The following is a 19,577-nucleotide window of genomic DNA, read 5'->3' on the forward strand; positions in this document are numbered from 1 at the left end:
TGTTGCGCGCTCCTGAGCCCTACTATCGCTGCCAGGATACCGCTTCTTGATGGTGTGTACCGGCCCTAAGTGTAGTGGGAAATACACTAAAAGAACCTTATATTAGAATTAGGATGACATGTTTAGACCACAAAGTAAACATAGGTATCAGTGTGATCTGGTGACAAACAACACAAACACAATGTAGTTGTAGGATGCATCAACAGAAGCACAATATCCAGAATGAGAGAAGTAGTGATTCCACTTTGCTCAGATCTCACCCAGAAGAAGTAGTGTCCAATTTGGGGCACTACAGTTCAAGAGGGATATTGACAAGCAGGAGTATGTCCAGAGAAGGACAACCAAAATAGTGAAAGATCTGGAAACCAAGCTTTATAAGACACCAAGAATACCTTGATAAAATGCAAGCCTGTGACTAACATCGTCATTTTTTTCTCCTGTATGATTTTCAACACCTTTGCCTGATGAAGAAGCCAGTGGAGCTTCAAAAGCATGTGTAATGCAAATTTTGGTTGCTGTTAGGTATTACTGTTTTGTGGATTTTGGATGTTATTGTACCAAGCTTTATGAGGAATAATACGGTGATGTGGATGATAGCGCTCTAAATATCTGAAGGGATGCCACATAAAAGATTATGCAAGCTTGCCTTCTGCTGCTCTGGAGACACAAATCAATGGATTCAAATTACAAGAAAAGCCATTTCAACTAAATATGAGGAAGAACTTCTTTACCGTAAGAGCTGTTCCATGATGGAATAGATTGCCTCAGAGGATGGCATACTTTCCATTTCTGGATGTCTTTAAACAGAGGTTGGATGGGCCTTTTTCAGGTGTGCTTTAGCTGTGTATTTCTGCATGGCAGAGATCCATGACCCTTACAGCTCTAAGATTCTATTATTTTAATTGTTCCATCGTGTTGACCACTTTGGCTGTTCTGTCCTGGAAGCCTGTATAGCACTGTCTCTAGCTAATAGTAAACTTTGGCTTTTACTAATGTTTAACTTTAGTATAAGGCTGGAACAGCCTTGGAAGACAGGGAGTATCAGTACCAATTATTTGCTATGATTCATCTTTGTCCTGTTAAACATAAACATAGTGTTTAGTGATTAGAACAGCTACTGTTCATTAGCTCATTAGAACTCATCAAGTACAAAACAAGTGTGATTAATTAGACTTTTATTTCCAAGGAAGAGAAGATGTGATAGATCAACAGGGACTTTATCCTTATATGAAACCCTGTAGACATGCCCTGGGAGGGTTCAGTGCAAATCAGAAGGTCCAGCAATGCGGTGTGCAATGGTCAGAAAGATATATTTCCAATCTTTTTTTCTCCAGGGCTCTCAATAACTGAACAAAGATGTGAGTTTGTTTTGTGGGTTTTATTTACTTTAGGAATGATAATTTATAATATTTGGAATCTGCTGCTGTTGTGTGCCTTCAGGTCGTTTCAGACCTATAGCAACCCTAAGGTGAACTATCATGGGGCTTTCTTGGCAAGGTTTATTCAGAGGAGATTTGCCATTGCCACCCCCTAAGGCTGAGAGCATGTGACTTGCCCAAAGTACAACAGCCTTAGGTTAATCATTTTGACTCCTAGTAAGAGCTCAGTCCTGATTTGTTCTCAGGCCCATTTGTTTGTCTTTTAGGCAATCCATGTTGTCTGCAGAATTCTCACTGCCAATACCCAAGTCTTGGGAGGGCATTTTCCAACCTTTTAGAACTTTCGAAAAAGGATGAGAGAAACATTAAAAAGCAGGTAAAGTATACCTCCAGTGATGGAGAAATGGATGTGGTCACTTTGGGAATAGCAAGAGGGCCAGATTGAGATGCTGAGACAGACAGATTCAGTCCCATCCCATTAAAAAAAGGATTTATTATTGTAGGACTGAACCGGAATGGTGGAGAAATGTCCAGCGAAAACCAATAGCAATAAGCTATTTTAAACGAACAAACAAACAAACAAACAAATGTACTTATGCCTCTGGGCTAGAATTCAGAGACATAGCCCTGTTAGTCTGGAATATCATTACGCAAAGGGATCTTTGAGACTATGTAGAAGAAGTTGCAGAATGAGCTTTCGCAGATTTAGGAGTTTATCGCATGTAATTTTCACGCTTGGCGTATGGAAAACCATGCAAAGAGTGAAAGGAAGCTTTCAAAATTGTTGTTGCACTGCCACCCAACCATCAGCCATCCTCCAGCAGTGCTCTGGCAGCTGATTTTGATACTACAGAAGTTTTCCGTGGTACCAAAATCGGCCACCAGAGCACTGCTGGAGGATGGGCAGCAGCAAAACAGGAATTTTGCATATGGTAAATCTGTTTTCACCCATTCCAGCCTGATCCCATCCCATGCCCGAGTCAGTGTGAAAATTATATGCGATAAATTCTTTTGTCTACCTCAAAAATCTTCGAAAGCTCATGTGACAACTTCTACACAGCTAGTTACAAGATCCCTTGGCATACTTATGCTTCTGGATATGTTTAATTTGATAGTTCTCATGCTACGGAAGTGGTACAGCATAATGGATAGGAGCATAAACAATATGCCAAGTAGATTGAGGTTCTTAGTCTGCTGTGAAAATTCTGGGTGTTTTAGGCTCCGAATAATGCATCTTGCACTTTTTCACTCTTGCATAGTTTTCCATATACCAGCCTTGAGAGACGCAAATGTGTGTGACTTATGGGTCTAATTAAGTCAAAATGCTAAAAATTCTAATTTTTTCCTGCTTTGACAAGTGATGGCTGAGATAACCTTTATGTTCCCCCACCCCTCCCATTTCTACCTTTTATCACATTTTCTTCAAAAGGACCTAGTCATGCAAAGGCTCAATGTTAACTCTCTGATAAGTAAGCCACTGATATCGCATAGCAATTTAATTGTATTGGCCAGGATCCACCATATGTATCAGCACCAGATTGCCAAGCTATTAGGGCAGATATCTCAGCAGCTTTTACTGTAATCATAGGTAGTTATTTTCTTCTCAGCCAACATGCACTGGTTCAGGTCTGTATTTATACTCTTACCACTTGCCAGTAATTGCTTTTGCATTATCAGCTTAGAAAAGATAGTATTCTGTGAATAAAGGGTCAGTGGTGCTTTTTAAAGCTGGTACAGAATGCAGGAAAGTAATTTTCTCTCTCTCTGTAAAGCATCAGATGCAAATATGTACATTCTGTAAAAGGGGCATGTCCAAAACTGGGCTATTTAAAGAGTGCAATCATGTCATCCCTCAATCTTCTCTTCACATGTTACTGATTTAAAACTGTTCTGTATCTTTTTTGTAATTCTAATATGAGTCTGATGAAAATTTGCCTTCATCTGTGTGATGTCTTTTTCTAATATAATAATTACCAACTTTGAATAAAGGTTATCCTTTCAGAGACATATCTACAGATGTGGCAAAATGAGGACAATGAGAACTCTACTCTTGACAAATTTTTCCTTCAGTCTCCAAATTTCTAGCTTTGCAGAAACTGAGTCATTGAAAATCACACCTCTTCCATTTGTTGTGCTCTCATTTCCATGGCCGCTTTGCCCGTCCCTTTTATTTGGATGCATAAATTCACTTTCTAAGCACTCAAGTGAAATTATGACTTACTGCAATGCTACTTTTGAGGAGTGATGGAAAATTTCACTGGAGGAACAGAATCCTTATTTGGAGGGGCAATGCCCTCATTTTGCCACCCTCATAATTAGACCCCTTCAAGAACCCCTCCCTACCACTCTCTCCCTTGTATCTGATGTTGAGAATATGTTTACTGAAGTTCCCATCTCCCATGCAAACAAAGGCAGAATTGCTCTGAGTAAAGTCAGAGGCAACTAAAAACGAGACAAGGTAAATCATTCTGTGACTTCTAATCTGGTTACTTAAATCTGAGGAGCCCAGCTTTAAGGCTGTTTGTGGTGGTGGCTACTGATGAGTTAGCAGAAAGTGAGAGCCCTCTCTCCTACTCAGGAATAGCAGTCAGGGATGAAACCCTAACCAGGAAACATAACACTTCTGGGTCAGCCACCAGTCCCACAGACTTCTGGAAGAAAGCACTTGAAAAGGTCTGAATCTGAGAGTGCAATTCCCATTTTAGAAAAGTTGACTACCATTTGCTTTTAATAAGTCTGGATCACACCAAATGTCCTGCTGCAACTCTGATTTCATAAATGTATTGTTTAACCAGTCTGTAGAGCAGAAAAGGAAGGGGCACTAAGGATCACAATGCAAACATACGATGGTTAATGGAGCACATCAAAGAATCCCAAAATAAAATCAGCATGTGTTTTATAGATTATAGCAAAGCCTTTGACTGCACAGATCATGAAAAGCTATGAGATGCTCTTAAAGACATGGGAGTGCCACTACATCTGATAATCCTGGTGAGAAATTTGTACTTAGAACAAGAGGCTGTTGTTAGAACAGAATATGGAAAAACAGAATGGTTCCCAGTTGGCAAAGGGATCAGGCAAGGCTGCATTCTATCACCCTATCTGTTCAACTTCTATGCAGAAAACAACATATGAAGAGCAGGCTTGGACACATGAGAAGGAGGAGTGGAGATAGGAGGAAGGAATATCAACACTCTAAGATATGCAAATGACACCATACTACTAATAGAAAACATCACATATCTGGAATAACTATTAAGGGAGATAAAGAAGAAAGTGCAAAGGCAGACTTACTGATGAATATAAACAAAACAAAGACAGAAGATCTACACAAATTCAACCTAGGCAATGAGGAAGTCAAAATAGTAAAAATGTTCCCATACCTTGGATCAATCATCGATCAGAATGAGGACTGTAGTCAAAAGAAAAGAAGAAGCCTGGGAATGCAGTATGGTAGATGGATGGAAGCTATTAAAGAGGTCATGGGTATGAATTTACAGGACCTAAGCAGAGCAATGGAAGATAGGAAGTCTTGGAGATGTCGCATCCACAGGGCTGACATGACTCAGGATTTAACAACAAACAACAAAGAGCATATAATTCACCAGTAACCCCAAATGAAAGGCTTGTGATAAATAATCAGGCATATCCAAGCAGACCCAACTATCAGCTGTTGGCAATCTGGCAATTTTATTCAATGAAACAAATAGAAAACAACAACAAAAACCATGGCATTCAGCATTTTAAAAATATGGAATTCCAAGTTGCTGCTGTCCTTTTTGTAAATAGAAGTTTACAACAGGGGTGATGAGTGTACTGATCTGTGGAATCCATCAAGGAATCAAGCCCACATCTGGAAACAAAAGAAGTATACAAAGTTTAAACCACAAACAAAAACAAAAGGACAGAGACCCAATTGACTGTTGCAAGGGAAAGAGTGGGACTGTCTCCACCCACATTCTTACTTTTGGGGCCCAAAAACACATAGGATGCAGGCAGAGTAAAGTCACCCAGTGTATTTATGCTGGACCTCACAAGAATGGAGACATCCAGCATCAGTCAATACAAGAATGCTCTGTCCAGCATTTGCAAGCTGATAAAATATTTCTGCACTTCCCTCTGGACCAATGAGTGGCTGTCTTGGTTTGTGGAGTGTGAGCTGTGCCTGAGTAGTGCAACTGCAGGGAGAGTGGTGCAATTGTACACTTATGCTTGTGCAAAGATATATTGGATGCCTCCTTGTATCAGATCTGAAAAGCTCTAATACCTCATATGATTGGGAGTTGTATGAGAGTAATGTTTGGCATTGCATCCTGGTCTCAGATTTCAGCTCCCAGAATCTCCCAACCCAGCATGACCAGTGGCCATGCAGTTGGGGATTCTAAGAAATGTGGTCCAATAGCAATAGCAAGTACATCTCTATACTGTTTATCAGTACACTTAAGCACTCCCTAAGCAGTTTGCAGTGTGTAAGTTAATTGCCCCCAACAAGCTAGGTACTCATTTCGGTGATCTGTGGAAGGATGCCAGGCTGAGCCCTGGGATCGAACTCATAACCTTGTGGCTGTGAATGGCTGGAGTACACACATTTAGCTACTGCTCCACCAGGGATCCCACAACAACAGCAATAGCATTTGCATATCTGTACTGCTTAATAGTGAACTCAGCACTCTCTAAATGGATTACAGTCTATAAACCAATTGCCCCCAATAAGCTGGGTATTCATGAATGGATAGAAAGATGAGTCAGCCTTGGAACCCTCAGATCAAACTCACAAGCTTGTGGTTGCAGTACCAACATTTAACTACTGCACCACCAAGGCTCCCTGGTAAGCTCACTTCCACCTATAGTGTTATCAGTCTCTGTTAAGTAGTATACATAGCTGATCTAATTTCTAGAAGGCAACTGAAGGGTCCAGAGGGTAAAAGCGGACCAATGCTGAATTATGGAAGTTGTCAATATGGACATGCTTCGTTCACCCCTCTGATGAGGCCACCAGCGATGACAGAAGCAAATGTTGTGGGGGCAAGAGAGAGGGGCAGATGCTCTTGCTTTGGAATCAAATTCAGAGTTGTAGCCTGTTCTGCAACCTATTGCCAATAACTCAAGTTCATCAAAGTGGAGTGTGAGTGTTTGTAGCCTGGACACACAGATCATTCTAACTTTTTCCAGTCCCTTCTCTCCTCTTGTGCTTGCTCCTACCTTTATTGGTTGCAAAGGAGAATCTGTGTGGGTGCAAAGTTATATGCCACCCAATCCCAGACTTCATATATCTTCCTCCTGTTGCTGATGCTCAAAAGACTGGTCTGTGTCTGCTGCTAAGAAATACGTATCCTCCAGTGCTGTCTATAGTGTGTATAAACTCACTTCAGGCTTTAGTCTGCCCAAGAAGCTGTCCAAGGTGGTGAACTTTTTCCCCCAGATAGTTTCACTGCCTTGGGTAATTCCTGAGCATGACTAACACTTAGAGAAAATTCATATACTCCCTTAACATGGAAACCACCAGCCACCATTGCTATCCTCAATTAGAAAATCCTAGTAAACCTAGTATTCCCAGCCTTTGGTCCTCCATTTGTTCTGGACTTCATATCCTAGAAGCCCCAGCCAATTTGGCTAACAGTCAGGAATTATGAGAGCTGAAATCCAAAACATCTGGATTATCAAAGGTTGGGAACCACTGTGGCAAATCATGACCCCAGGCAGTCTTCTTCCTTCTTCTCCCACAATGCCTGATTTCTTTCTATTGCAAAACCAATGGGAGAACCTCTCATATATGTAGCATTTCCATTCATGCAGTGCACAGCAAAATGACCTTCTATTTGCAATGATTCTCTCTCCAGCAGCTGCCTCCATCCCAGTACTGCAGAGAAGCTCCCCTTTACCCCAGCTGTTGTTTGTGGGAAGCCTCAAGGGGCCGAAGCAGGAAGAAGGCAGCAAGAAGCCCTTTCAACATGAAAGGACCTCTGTTCCTGATTCTCTGGATTCCTTCTGCTTCTGCTTCTGCTAGACTTACCCCTTGTACTTTCTTCAGAGCATCCAGAAGGCAGGCAGTCTCCTGCATGGCCAGGTTCTCCAGGTTGACCTCTAGCCCCGGGAAACCCAGGGATTCCAGTGCTCCCAGGGGCCCCCTTTGAACCTTGCTTGCCAAGTACTTCTTCCCCTGCTGGTCCTGAAAAAAAAACAAGAACCACACCATCAGTCTAGTCTACTGATGTGCTTTGATCCCTGACCAAACAGGGAAGAGAAAAGAGAATGGTTGGAGCAGAAACAGCGCAGTCTTTAGGGATCTAAATCATCACTTAAAGGTACTTAAAGAAATCCGTTAGCTTCTTTGAGACTAATTAGGAAGAAGAAATTTCTACCCTAATCTTTCATGGACTACATTCTGCTTCATCAGATGCAAGATGAAGCATCTGGCCTATTAGACTATAGTCAATGATACCTTAAGTTGGCACCCCCCTCCCCCCCACACACAAACTTATTCTCAAAGATGCTACTGGCTTCCTTTATTTCTTCCATCAGGAAAGAACAAACCATTTCCACCATTTTCTCCTCACCAAGTAAGACTGTAAGATGTTTTGAAATATATACACATTTAAAATGTACAGATTACTTTTTTGAAATGCAATTTCATTGTGCCCTTGGCTATCAATAAAAGTAATGTTATTTGTCACTCCTTTCTTTTCTCTCTCTCTCTCTCTCTCTTTGCAGGGAAATCCTGCCTGAAGCTCTGGAGAGAAAATGTTGCCAATCAGTGCAAACAATGAATGGGCCAAAGGTCTGATTCAGGAAAAGGGCAGTTTCCTATCTGATTAGTTGAAGGCACAGGAGACTTCTAGAGCTACTCCCTCATATGACTTTAATGCCACCCCTAGTTGTCATTAAAGCCAGCATGGCATAATGATTTGAGTGTTGGACTCTACAACACCAGAGTTCAAATCATTACTCAGCTGTGGAAATCCACTGGGTGACCTTGGGCAAGCCACACTCTCTCAAGCTGAAACCACATTGAAGAAATAATCCATTTTGGCACCAGGTTGACTGGCACTGTAACTTAATGCTATGCAATTCTGGGATCTGACATTTTGTGAGATATGTAGTCTTCTCTGTCAGAGAGGTCTGGTGTCATGGCAAACTACAAATCCTAGGATTCCATAGGATGCAGCCATGAAAATTAAAGTGGTATCAAGCTGCATTAATTCTGCAGAATGGCAGCAGATTTGGTGGGTTTTCTCATTGTGTTGAGACATCTTTTCTCATTGAAGATAAGAATAATTGAGATTATTCCATGGAAGTTAAAGTGTTGTCAAACTGCATTATTTCTTCAGTGTGGATGCAACCTTAGCCTCTGAGGAAGGCAAGGACAAACCTTCTTGATAGAAATCTTGCCAATCTTTCTCCCCCCCCCCCCCCCAGGAGAAGGTTGCCATAAATTGGAGTCTACTTGAAGGCACATAACAACAACAGTACTTTGTGCTAGAGTAGCTTCTTTAGTGTCTTCTACAACATCAGATTATTTGTTCTTCTAGCTTGGCACTATCTATCTACTCTCGGCTTAGGCAAGGTCCAGACTTAGCACCACAGGTCTTGCTCTGAGGCTAGTTCCATGCCCCTCGGCTCCTCCGAATTCCAGGGATCACTACTTTCTTGGCATGTTTTTAAAGGTGAACTGCCACTTCTGGAAGACCTAGGAATTCTAATTCATCTTTTACATAGGCTATAAGACCTCCCTAAACTTTTGAATCTCCCCCCCCCCCACACACTTTTCAAAACCAGCAGTGGCCTTCTAGTCACTTTTGGTTTCATTATTTGACATTTTAGGTAGCCTGTGTTGTCATGAGGGATCCCGGGGCAGCAAACTGGCTCCCAGACTTGCTGCTGTCCCAATCTGGTTTATTCCAATGGGCAGCTGCTCTCTGGAGTCTTGGACATAGGTGTTTTCCAGATTTTATTTATTTATTTTATTTATTTCAAGGATTTATATCCCACGTTTCTTCCACAATCGGAGTCACTGCCCCAAGGCTTGAACCACACAAAGTTAATTAATTGTTTGTTTTAAACAATCACTTTTTAGCATGATCCTTTTCACAACCTGCATTTGTGAGAATTTGTGTTTTCTCATAAAGACAAAGATCATTTTACTGGGATAATGCTGAAGCTCCCTTTGCATTTTTTAATTTTTCTTTTTTGGAGATAGCTGAAATAATGCTATCTTTCTGCACCAAGGATGGATTTAGTGTACCTGTTCGACCTCTGGGTCCTGGAAGGCCTTCCTCATTTGCGCCAAGTGAACCTTTCTCCCCCTTGGGTCCAGGGGCACCTGTAGGGTGAGGGGGAAAAACACACACATATGAACTTCAAATGCTTTGGGGGGGGGGCTATTTCTAACCTCTGGAGTCACTTTCCAAAGTTACAGTGGAATAAAAAAATCTTAAGAAATCCCTTAATAGAGTTAGAGAGATACTGCAGATCTTCTCAAAATGGTAAGGATGTCATAATCTCAGCCACCCACGTGGACAATTTTAGATTCTGAAGTAATTTAGGTTTTGAAATTCAAAATAAGGGAAACTCACCCTTTATGGCAATTAAAGTTGAATCCTAGTGTTGTATTTGTGTCATATATGGAATTCTCCATTACATCTTTCAGCTTGTTCTTTCCAATGCTACCACATGCATGCCTGTTCTAAATTAAGCTCTATTTCAGTTAAATAGGGTAATCTCCCAGGTTAAGTCGGTATTATTATAACTTTAATAATAATGCAAACAGGGGCAGTTGTTGTCCTGGAAATGAGCCCGATATTTTCTCCCTCATTTATATCTCTGTAGAGATCTATAGGACATCTTGTCATTCTTTTTTCCATATTCCCCAGATATCCACCTGATACTTGAAAAAACAAATATAAATAAAGGCTGGCATAATTTTGAGCACTTCCAACCATATAGGAATGCCTTAAAGAGTGGAGACTTCAAGCCTTTACTCTATGCTAAATATATCCACATCTATCTTCATACAACATACCATACAGCATCCTTCTTCTAGAGATATGGAAGTTACCTGCATCAGCCTCATGACCACCACCCAGCCTGTTTAACACTATTCAAATGAATTTAATCTTGCAGATGGTCCTGCAAACCAAGATGTGTGCACATTGGCAAGACATGTAGAAGATTGCTTATGTGTGGTGATCACTCTTGGCACAATCTAAAGATGTGATATAATTAATTCTTACATGCAAGAACAAAGAATGTCAAATGTTTTCTCCCCACTAGGCAAGATTATGAGAGATTTGTGCATTAATTGGGGTGTTTTTGCATTTTGAGACCTATTTTGTATGAAAATTTCAGTTTGTGGAAAGAAACAACATTTTGCATGAGAACTGCATGAAAGCCCATGCATTTCCTGCAAAATACATTGTCTTCTGCTCAGACATTCTTTTCTGTGCACAAAACATTTGGGAAGCAAATAAAATGTTTGCACAGAGTCCTTGTACATAAATGGTTGACTATTCTTTTGGTGGGTTATCTCAGTAGGTTAAGACACCTTTTCTCATTGAAGATGAGAACAATTGTGGATATTATTTGGATGCTTAGCATAATCAGGACATAAACATATGTGAACAACCCAAAACAACACCAGACCTATGTAGCATAACGCACTGTTGATTCATGTCAGCTTGTTATCCATGTTGCAGCTTTTAAATCCTTCCCAGCAGCGTGCCAAATTAACCCATTTCACGTGTTTTTCATTCCCAGCAGCACCATCTGCAGCATTTTACAATTGCTTTTGTCAACAACAACTCCAAATGCCTCTAGTCCACCTCCACAGTTTATCTGAGAAGGGTTAGATTTCCATTTCTTCCCAACTAGCTATCTTACTCAAAGGGGAGCTAGAGATCAGCATAGATTTATTAAGTGCTTAACTAGCAGGCTGTCAGTCTGGTTTCATCTTTTTCCTCTTCACAATCAATCTGTAAGACCATGAAATGGCAACTACAGAAGCTAGTTCCACCCCATCAACCTACTCCAAACTCAGCTGTAGAGACTTCCTATAAGGGCATTGATATAACCAGTTGTTTTTGTAAGCAATCTCTGGAGAGACTCAAGTATTTGAGTGGGCATGCGGTGGGGAAAAACGCAGGTTGATAGATGCAGGTTGGGATGCAATCCACTTTCTCAAGCTTGCCCATTAAAGCACCCTCTTGGACACTTGACTGTAAGTAGAAGCAAAACCATTGCTAATGGAAGAAGCTGAAATATCTATCTTTGTTCTCTCGGATAGCTTTTTTGCTCTTCCTCCGCCCCCATGTTGAACCAACTCCCTTCAGCTCTAATGATAATACAGCTTGTGCTGTTCTGGAGCAGTTTCTAAAGAGGGGTCCTTGAACAGATGGAGGCTTAATCCTTGCATTAAAACCAAAGGAGCTGCCAGAATGACTCGGCATTTGCAGTAAAACAAAGAGTTGCGGTAATACCGCCTCCTCATAAAACAGGACAGCTTTTAGCTCTGGGCCAAGAGGGCAGAGAGATAAGCCATTTTTTCTCTCTTTCTCTAAAGCTCAGAAGAGAGCCAGTCCAAAAATAAAACTAACCAGTATGTGTGTGCCTGCTGTGGTGTCTGATAAGCTTCTTCTCACGTCATTCTTTCCTATGCTGGAAAAACTATCAGCCAAGAATACCACCATCTTTGCACTGGCTGGACAGAATCATACCATTTGATGTTTCATAGTCCAGGATGCATTCAGCCCTCCTGCCCATCTCAGCCTCCAAAATGGATAAGTGGCCAACCAAGTGATCACTTAGACACTTTCAAGGCAGATGCAATTTATTGTAGCTACAGCCTACAGTCAGCCCTCTGTATCCATGGATTCTGTATCTGCGGATTCAAACATCCACCTCTTAAATATATATATTTAAAAGTTAAATTTGTTTTTTGCCATTTTACTATGCCAATGTATATAATGGCACTTGAACATTCATGGATATTGGTATCCCTATGGGGTCCTGGGACCAAACCCTAGTAAATACCAAGAATCCGTTCTACTGGGTGAAACCATGGATCTATGTAGATCAGTACCCTCAGAAAGGTGAAAAGTTTTTTAAAACTGCACATCCCATGGATTCCAGAAGATGCAGTCCAAAAATGGAACCATTCCAAGATTTGAGTACTGTCCAGGGGTAGTAAGCTACAGTTTCCTATCAACTCCCTCCATGGCTGTATCCATTATAGCAGTCCAGAATACTACCATTCTTCTCTGTAGCCCCACTGAAAAGGCCGACAGAATGCATAGTCCACAATGCATTCAGCCCTTCTGCCCATCTCACCCTCCAAAATGGATAAGTGGCCAAACAAGTGATCGCTTACAGTCTCAAAGAAGATGCATCACTTCCTATTACAATTTTGAGATGAGACTGCAGAAGAAGACAGAAATATTTGGAGGCAGTATGGCTTATGGTGTGCTTATGGGGATGGGCTGTTGTTGTTTTGGCATATTTTGACAAGTTTGGGAGACTTTTTGCATGGCCCCCCAAAAATCATATTTTATAAAGAAGATGGTGGGGTTGGGATTTGAGGAAACTGCAAGGAGGCTTCAGGGATCACAAAGGTGGAATCCAGTAGCTTAAGGCACTGTCTTTCCTCCTAAGCCTACCCTTCAACACTTCTTTTCTGTCTCTGTGGACAACATTTCTATTCAACCAGTCCAGCAAGCCCACAGTCTTGGTTTTATCTTTGACTCTTCTCTGTCGTGTATCCCTCAGATCCAGACCACAGCCAAGGCTTGTAGATTCTTTTTGTACAATATTGCCAAAATCCAACCATATCTCTCTGCCTCTACTGTCAAGATTCTGGTCCATGCCCTAGTGATCTCACGACTTGATTACTGTAATGTCCTCCTGGCTGGGCTTCCTCTTTCTCACCTCTGTCCTTTAATTTCTGTCCAGCATTCAGCTGCACGCATTATCATATCTGCCCACCGCTCTGACCATATCTCTCCTGTGTTGGCATCCCTTCATTGGGTCCCCCTCCCTTTCCGCATTCAGTATAAGCTCCTGCTGTCGACATTTAAAGCACTCCATGGACTGGCCCCTCCTTACTTATCAGACCTTCTTTCTCCTCACCTTCCCACCAGGGCCCTCCATTCTGGTAGTCAAGGTCTGCTGTCCCAGCCCAGGATTTCCTCTGCCCCATCCCGGATTCGCCCCTTTTCACTTGCTGCCCCTCACTCCTGGAACCTTCTTCCCCACAAGCAAGAGCCATCACTTCTTTAACCAGCTTCAAAACGGAGTTGAAAACCATCCTGTTCAGAGAAGCCTTCCCAGGCATTGCATAATTGTCGCTTACTATCTGATGTTCTTTTGTTGCCTGTTTATCGATCCATTTCCTGTATTGCTATGTATTTTATATGTATTATCCTACTTGAGAATATGTATTTTCCCTGGAAAATGATTAACCTTCCATTTTGAAGCCAAGCCCTCCCTCCAGTCCATCTGCCTTGGTCCAGGCCTCGGAGGTAGAGATGAACTGCTGGACCTCTTACCCTTTCCCTCCACCACTCCCTTCTCCTTTTGTGTCATGTCTTTTTAGATTGTAAGCCCGAGGGCAGGGATCCGTCTAATTAAAAAGATTGTATGTACAGCGCTGTGTAAATTTACAGCGCTTCATAAATAAAGGTTAATAATAATAATAATAATAATAATAATAATAATAATAATAATAATAATATGCTGCACTATGCACACCCCCTGTGTATACCAACTACGATAGGTTTCCCATGATTTTAGACAGAGTTCTTTTTTTCAGCCCTACCTGGAGAAGCAGGGGCCTGAACCTGTGACATTTCATGTGTAAAACATACATATTTCCATCTCTCTCAGTTTGGCTGGGACTGTCCCAATTAATCCTCTGTCATCCTAGTTTTTGAACTGTTTTTAAAATGTTCCAGTGTTTCCCTCTTAGGCTTCCACTTTCCTCCTTTGTCCTCAGCTTATTTCAGTATATGCAAACTGAGTTCAACGTGCAAAAATAGTTTGCCCTCAATAAATTCAGCAGGAGAGGGAGATGAAAGGATGGCGTGGATTTTGTCTTTGCCAAAAGCAAGCCTCTCTTAGCTTGTGTGTTGTTATTCATGAATAACTTTGACATCTTGACCACAGTCTGATGTGACTTGGCCACACATGTCCCCATTTTGATCTGTAAAATGTTGAAACATACAAACATATACGTTGCAGGATACTGGGAGCTGTATTCCAAAAGACTGGATTCCAGGCTCTCAGAATACTTTATTGCCATCCTAATGCAGCAGTCCTTAGCTCAGTATTATTCACACCATAATGATTATGGATAGCTGACACCAAGAGAAAATGGGGGCTTGCTTTTAAGCCACCTAGTAATTTCAGTTGAGAGCTGAAGGAACTCCCTGACTCATGCTTCTTAGATGCTATGTTAGCTACTTCATTATAACCCCCATTCTTCTAAGTGACTCCATTAGATTTATTTTAATGGGTGGTCCTACTTTCTGCTTCCAGACCAGACCTGCTAGCAGTCAGAAACCCCTGCATTTCCAAGTTTGCACTAAGGTCTGTGAAAGAAAAATGTGTTTGTTAACATGTGCACCTTATTTTTTAAAAAAATCCAGAGTTCTAAAATACACACAAGCATGCTTTTGTCAGTAGGTATGTACATACAAAAATGTACTTGTCTGAAAAACACATGCACACATAAATTGATAGGCATTTCTGTGCAGGGAATGAGGTTTAAGAGAGCTTTTAGGTGGATGAGATCTCCCATGAGCTCAGCTTTTATAGATCTGCACATCCATGATCTACAGCAGGTATTTTTGCTATTTATCTTTGCTTTGAGAAAAGTTAGGGTCAAATTAGTAAGAATTAAAAGAGAATGGCGAGAAAGTGTATATCTGAAGCCCATTATATTCAACTCCACTTCTGGAAATACGTGATGTCATGCAGAACAGAAAGGAAAGAATAGCTTCACTCCTGAGGCATTACAGCAGGTCCATCAGAGGTTTCCAGGAAACCATCCACACTATGCTGGTGTGTCATTTAATGACAGCACAACCCAGTGTGCCTTGAATGAAAAAAAAGCTATGCAAATTGGGTAAGATCGGTATTTGACTTTGTGCCCTGTTGATTAAAACTGCAGAGTCTAATTTTGATTATCATCCTTATTTACCCCTGTATTTAATGAAATATTGGATGTTGGTGTTTACTTGCCTCTGCAGTGGCGTGTCCTGATCTTAATGTTATTATGGGTTCTTTAGCCTTTCAGGTTACTCTGGATGCTTTGAGGTTCATGCTGTCCTGTTGCTCTTTTTTTGATAAAATTACCAGCTTGTTAGATTAAGGGAATGCTGTGGATATAGTATATCTTGATCTCAGTAAGGCCTTTGACAAAGTTCCCCATGACATTCTTGCAAACAAGCTTGTAAAATGTGGGCTTGACAAGGCAACTGTTACGTGGATTTGTAATTGGTTGACCAGCCGAACCCAAAAGGGGCTCAACAATGGCTCCTTTTCATCCTGGAGAGAAGTGACCAGTGGGGTCTCACAGGGCTCTGTCCTGGGGCCAGTAGTATTCAACATCTTTATCAATGACTTGGATGACAGAATTGGGGGCACACTTATCAAATTTTCAGATGCCACCAAACTAGGGGGAGTAGCTAATACCCCAGAGGACAGGATCAAAATTCAAGATGACCTGAATAGATTAGAAAGCTGGGTCAAAGCTAACAAAATGAAATTCAACACGGAGAAATGTAAGGTACTGCACTTAGGGCGGAAAAATGAAATGCACAGATATAGGATGGACAACACCTGGCTGAATGAAACTATATGTGAAAGGGATCTGGGAGTCCAAGTAGACCACAAGTTGAACATGAGTCAACAGTGTGACGCAGCAGCTAAAAAGGCTAATGCAATTTTAGGCTGCATCAATAAAAGTATAGTGTCTAGATCAAGGGAAATAATAGTGCCACTCTATTCTGCTCTGGTCAGGCCCCACGTGGAATATTGTGTCCAGTTCTGGACACCACAATTTAAAAAGGATGTTGAGAAACTGGAGCGTGTCCAAAGGAGAGCGACTAAAATGGTGAAAGGTCTGGAAGTCATGCCCTACAAGGAACGACTCAGGGAGCTGGGGATGTTTAGCCTGGAGAAGAGAAGGTTAAGAGGTGATATGATAGCCCTGTTTAAATATTTGAAAGGATGTCATGTTGAAGAGGGAGCAGGCTTGTTTTCTGCTGCTCCAGAGACTACGACCCGAAACAATGGATGCAAGCTATGGGAAAAGAGATTCTACCTCAACATTAGGAAGAACTTCTTGACAGTAAGGGCTATTCGACAGTGGAACACACTCCCTTGGAATGTAGTGGAGTCTCCTTCCTTGGAGGTCTTTAAACAGAGGCTGGATGACTATCTGTCGGGGATGCTTTGATTTGGATTTCCTGCATGGCAAGGAGTTGGACTGGAAGGCCCTTGCAGTCTCTTCCAACTCTATTATTCTATGATTTTTTGTAACCTCTTTGAAGATTAGCTGCAGGGATCTAAAGGCTTGCAGACTGGCCATGGGAGATGTAGTTTCCTAAGGGCTACTGCAACTGAAAACTATGTTTCCCATGAGCTATTTTAAAATCTTGCAGTCTGGTACACTGGGTGGACAGGGCATGTTTGGATTGGCGCACAGGGAGCCCTGGTGGTGCAGTTGTTAAATGCTAGTACTGCAGCCACAATGTTGTGCGTCCAGTCCCAGGGCTTGAAGGTTAACTCAGCCTTCCATCCTTTCGTAGGTCAGTAAAATGAGTACCCAGCTTGCTGTGGCAATTGACATACAGATTGCAAACTGCTTAAAGAGTGCTGAGTTCAGTGCCAAGTGGTATAGATATGTAAATACTATTGCTATTGCTACTGCTGTTGCCTACAGGTTGGAAAGTTTACTTTTTAAAAGATGATATCCCTGGGGGAAGTTTGAGACCCAAAAGTAACTTTCCTGGGATTGGCTGTTGCTGCTGGTATGGATAGTGAAAGAAATTTGGGAGCTGGATGGGAGAGAGTATAGAGTAGGAGGAGAGGTCTTCTCCAGCTGGCTATCATAAACCAAGCTGGAATTGAAGTGAGAGGTTGCAAGATATAAGTGGGATAAGCCCACTGATGTGTGTGTTTCTGATAATATCACATCATTTCCCTGTCCTCACAACAATGTCAGGATGATGTGGGGCCCAATCCCCAGTTTTGGTGCAAACTGTCCAGATGATTTACAGCCAGCTCAATACCGAATATGTGATATACTTTCCTTTACAAGCTCACTTTAAAAGGGGAGCTTTTAAAAACTCACATTTTGATCTAGAACTTCCAAGAAAATCTGGAGCCCTCTGAAGTGATGCCAGTTGCCTGTTCTCATTTGGCACTATTGCCACTGGCACAAGTTGCTCACAAGGTGCCCAGCCATATTTTCAACACAGAGCTTCTCATTCTTATCTCAGAGGGAGTGACTCAGACTGGCAGTACCAGGCAGCACAGGTGGATGTTCATGCAAACAGCCACCTAGCATCCCTTTGGGGAGGCCAGGTAATGGAGGGACATAAGGGCAGCTTTGAGTCCAGAATACAACAGGCTGTTCCCAGAGTGTTCTGGCCCATGCAGACATGGCCTTGATTGTATGTGCACTGAATTCTCCTGTACCACTGCAGAGAGGTACATGAAATAGGAAGGAGTCCTATGGAGGCATGAAAAGAAAATGGCATGAGGTGAGGGTGGACTGCATGTAGCCCTCCAGAGATCATTTTTGTCCCAAATGCCCTCTAGAGGATGAGGGGCATTTTCACAATGTTTTCCCCCTAGGTCATTTTAGGCCTTTTCATAAATCAGGAAGTGTAAAGGATTTTCCTGAACATAAAATAACTGGTGGGGAGGACCAAAAGCATGGCAAAAGTGTTCTCCGTTATCTACAGGGTGTTGGGGAGACATTTGGGGACAAATGCAGTGTGGGCTATGTTACCTTCCATGGTCTCCTGGAGGACCAATGCAGTCTCCTAGCTTCCCACAGTTGCCCAGCCCTGACACAAGGACTTGTTTTCATACCTCTTTCTCCTGGGTATCCATCTCTGCCAGGCTGCCCAGGCATCCCAACTTCTCCTCTTTCTCCTTTCATGCCAGGAGGCCCAGGGAGACCAGGTGGTCCAGGTTCCCCTGGCTTCAATTTATCCTCCCAAATGGGAACAGGCTTCCGGGAATGTTCATGGATGAATGAGTCAAACTTCAACACATGAGCTGAAGTCAGAGAGGCAAAAGAAAGAAAATCAATCATTCTGGATTACGCTCCTCCCTGTTTCTTAAAATGCATTCTGCTCCTTGCATTTCTTAGAGCCCTTCAGATAACTGGCTTTTTACTACTACTACAACAACAAATATTGGTTGGCATCCTGGCGAGTTATGATGGCATAAGTTGGACTTGCACCATCTTAGAGTGCATTGACACTATAATAATAATAATAATAATTTGTTTTATTTATATACCGCTATTCCAAAGATCATAGCGGTGAACAGCAAGTAAGCTAATTAGCAAGTAAGCTAATTTGCCCCCAACAGTCTGGGTACTCATTTTAGCGACCTCGGAAGGATGCAAGCCTGAGTCGAGCTTGGGCCCTTTTGCTGGTCTTGAACTCGCAACCTTGTGGTTTCGAGTGAATGGCTGCAGTACAGGCATTTACCCACTGCGCCACCAGGGCTCCTATAGACATAATATAGTTTGACATCACTTTAAGTGCCATGGCTCCACTCTATAGAGTCCTGGGATTTGTAGTTATGTGAGGCACCGGCACTTTTTGGCAGAAAAGGCTAAATACTTTGTAAAATTAAAAATCCCAAAATTCCATAAGATGGAACTACTGCACTTCAAGAGGTCTCAGCTTCAGGGGAAGGCAATGGCAAACCTCCTCTGAACAAATCTTGCCAAGAAAACTCATGATAGGTGCATCATGTGGGTGCCATTAATCAGAAATCACTTGAAGACAAACAACAACAACAAACAATCAGGCCACTTGGGAACAGTGAGGGAGCGGGGGGACAGGGGGAGAGGAAAAGAAACTGACACTGGGAGGTTATTGATGGGTTTCCCCCATCAATGAAAACGGGTGCCGTAACTGCATTTGGGGGATGCAGCAGCTATGGGTTGGAGGCAGTATTGTG

General features: G+C 42.1%; 1 protein-coding gene across 1 annotated transcript in view; it reads right to left on the reverse strand.

The window, feature by feature from the left end:
• Positions 1-5,027: 5,027 nt before the first annotated feature.
• Positions 5,028-19,577, reverse strand: part of COL20A1 (collagen type XX alpha 1 chain) — a 134,463-nt gene continuing 119,913 nt past the window's right edge. Inside the window, exons 28-31 of the mRNA XM_042463869.1 lie at positions 18,471-18,659; positions 9,622-9,699; positions 7,393-7,548; positions 5,028-5,232 (exon numbers count right to left, since the gene is read on the reverse strand). Of these exons, the coding sequence (XP_042319803.1) occupies positions 5,213-5,232; positions 7,393-7,548; positions 9,622-9,699; positions 18,471-18,659 (443 nt within the window). The 3' untranslated portion in view covers positions 5,028-5,212. The remainder of the gene's footprint in view (positions 5,233-7,392; positions 7,549-9,621; positions 9,700-18,470; positions 18,660-19,577) is intronic.

This window comes from Sceloporus undulatus, chromosome 4 (genome assembly GCF_019175285.1).
Source record: "Sceloporus undulatus isolate JIND9_A2432 ecotype Alabama chromosome 4, SceUnd_v1.1, whole genome shotgun sequence".
Classification (NCBI taxonomy): domain Eukaryota; kingdom Metazoa; phylum Chordata; class Lepidosauria; order Squamata; family Phrynosomatidae; genus Sceloporus; species Sceloporus undulatus.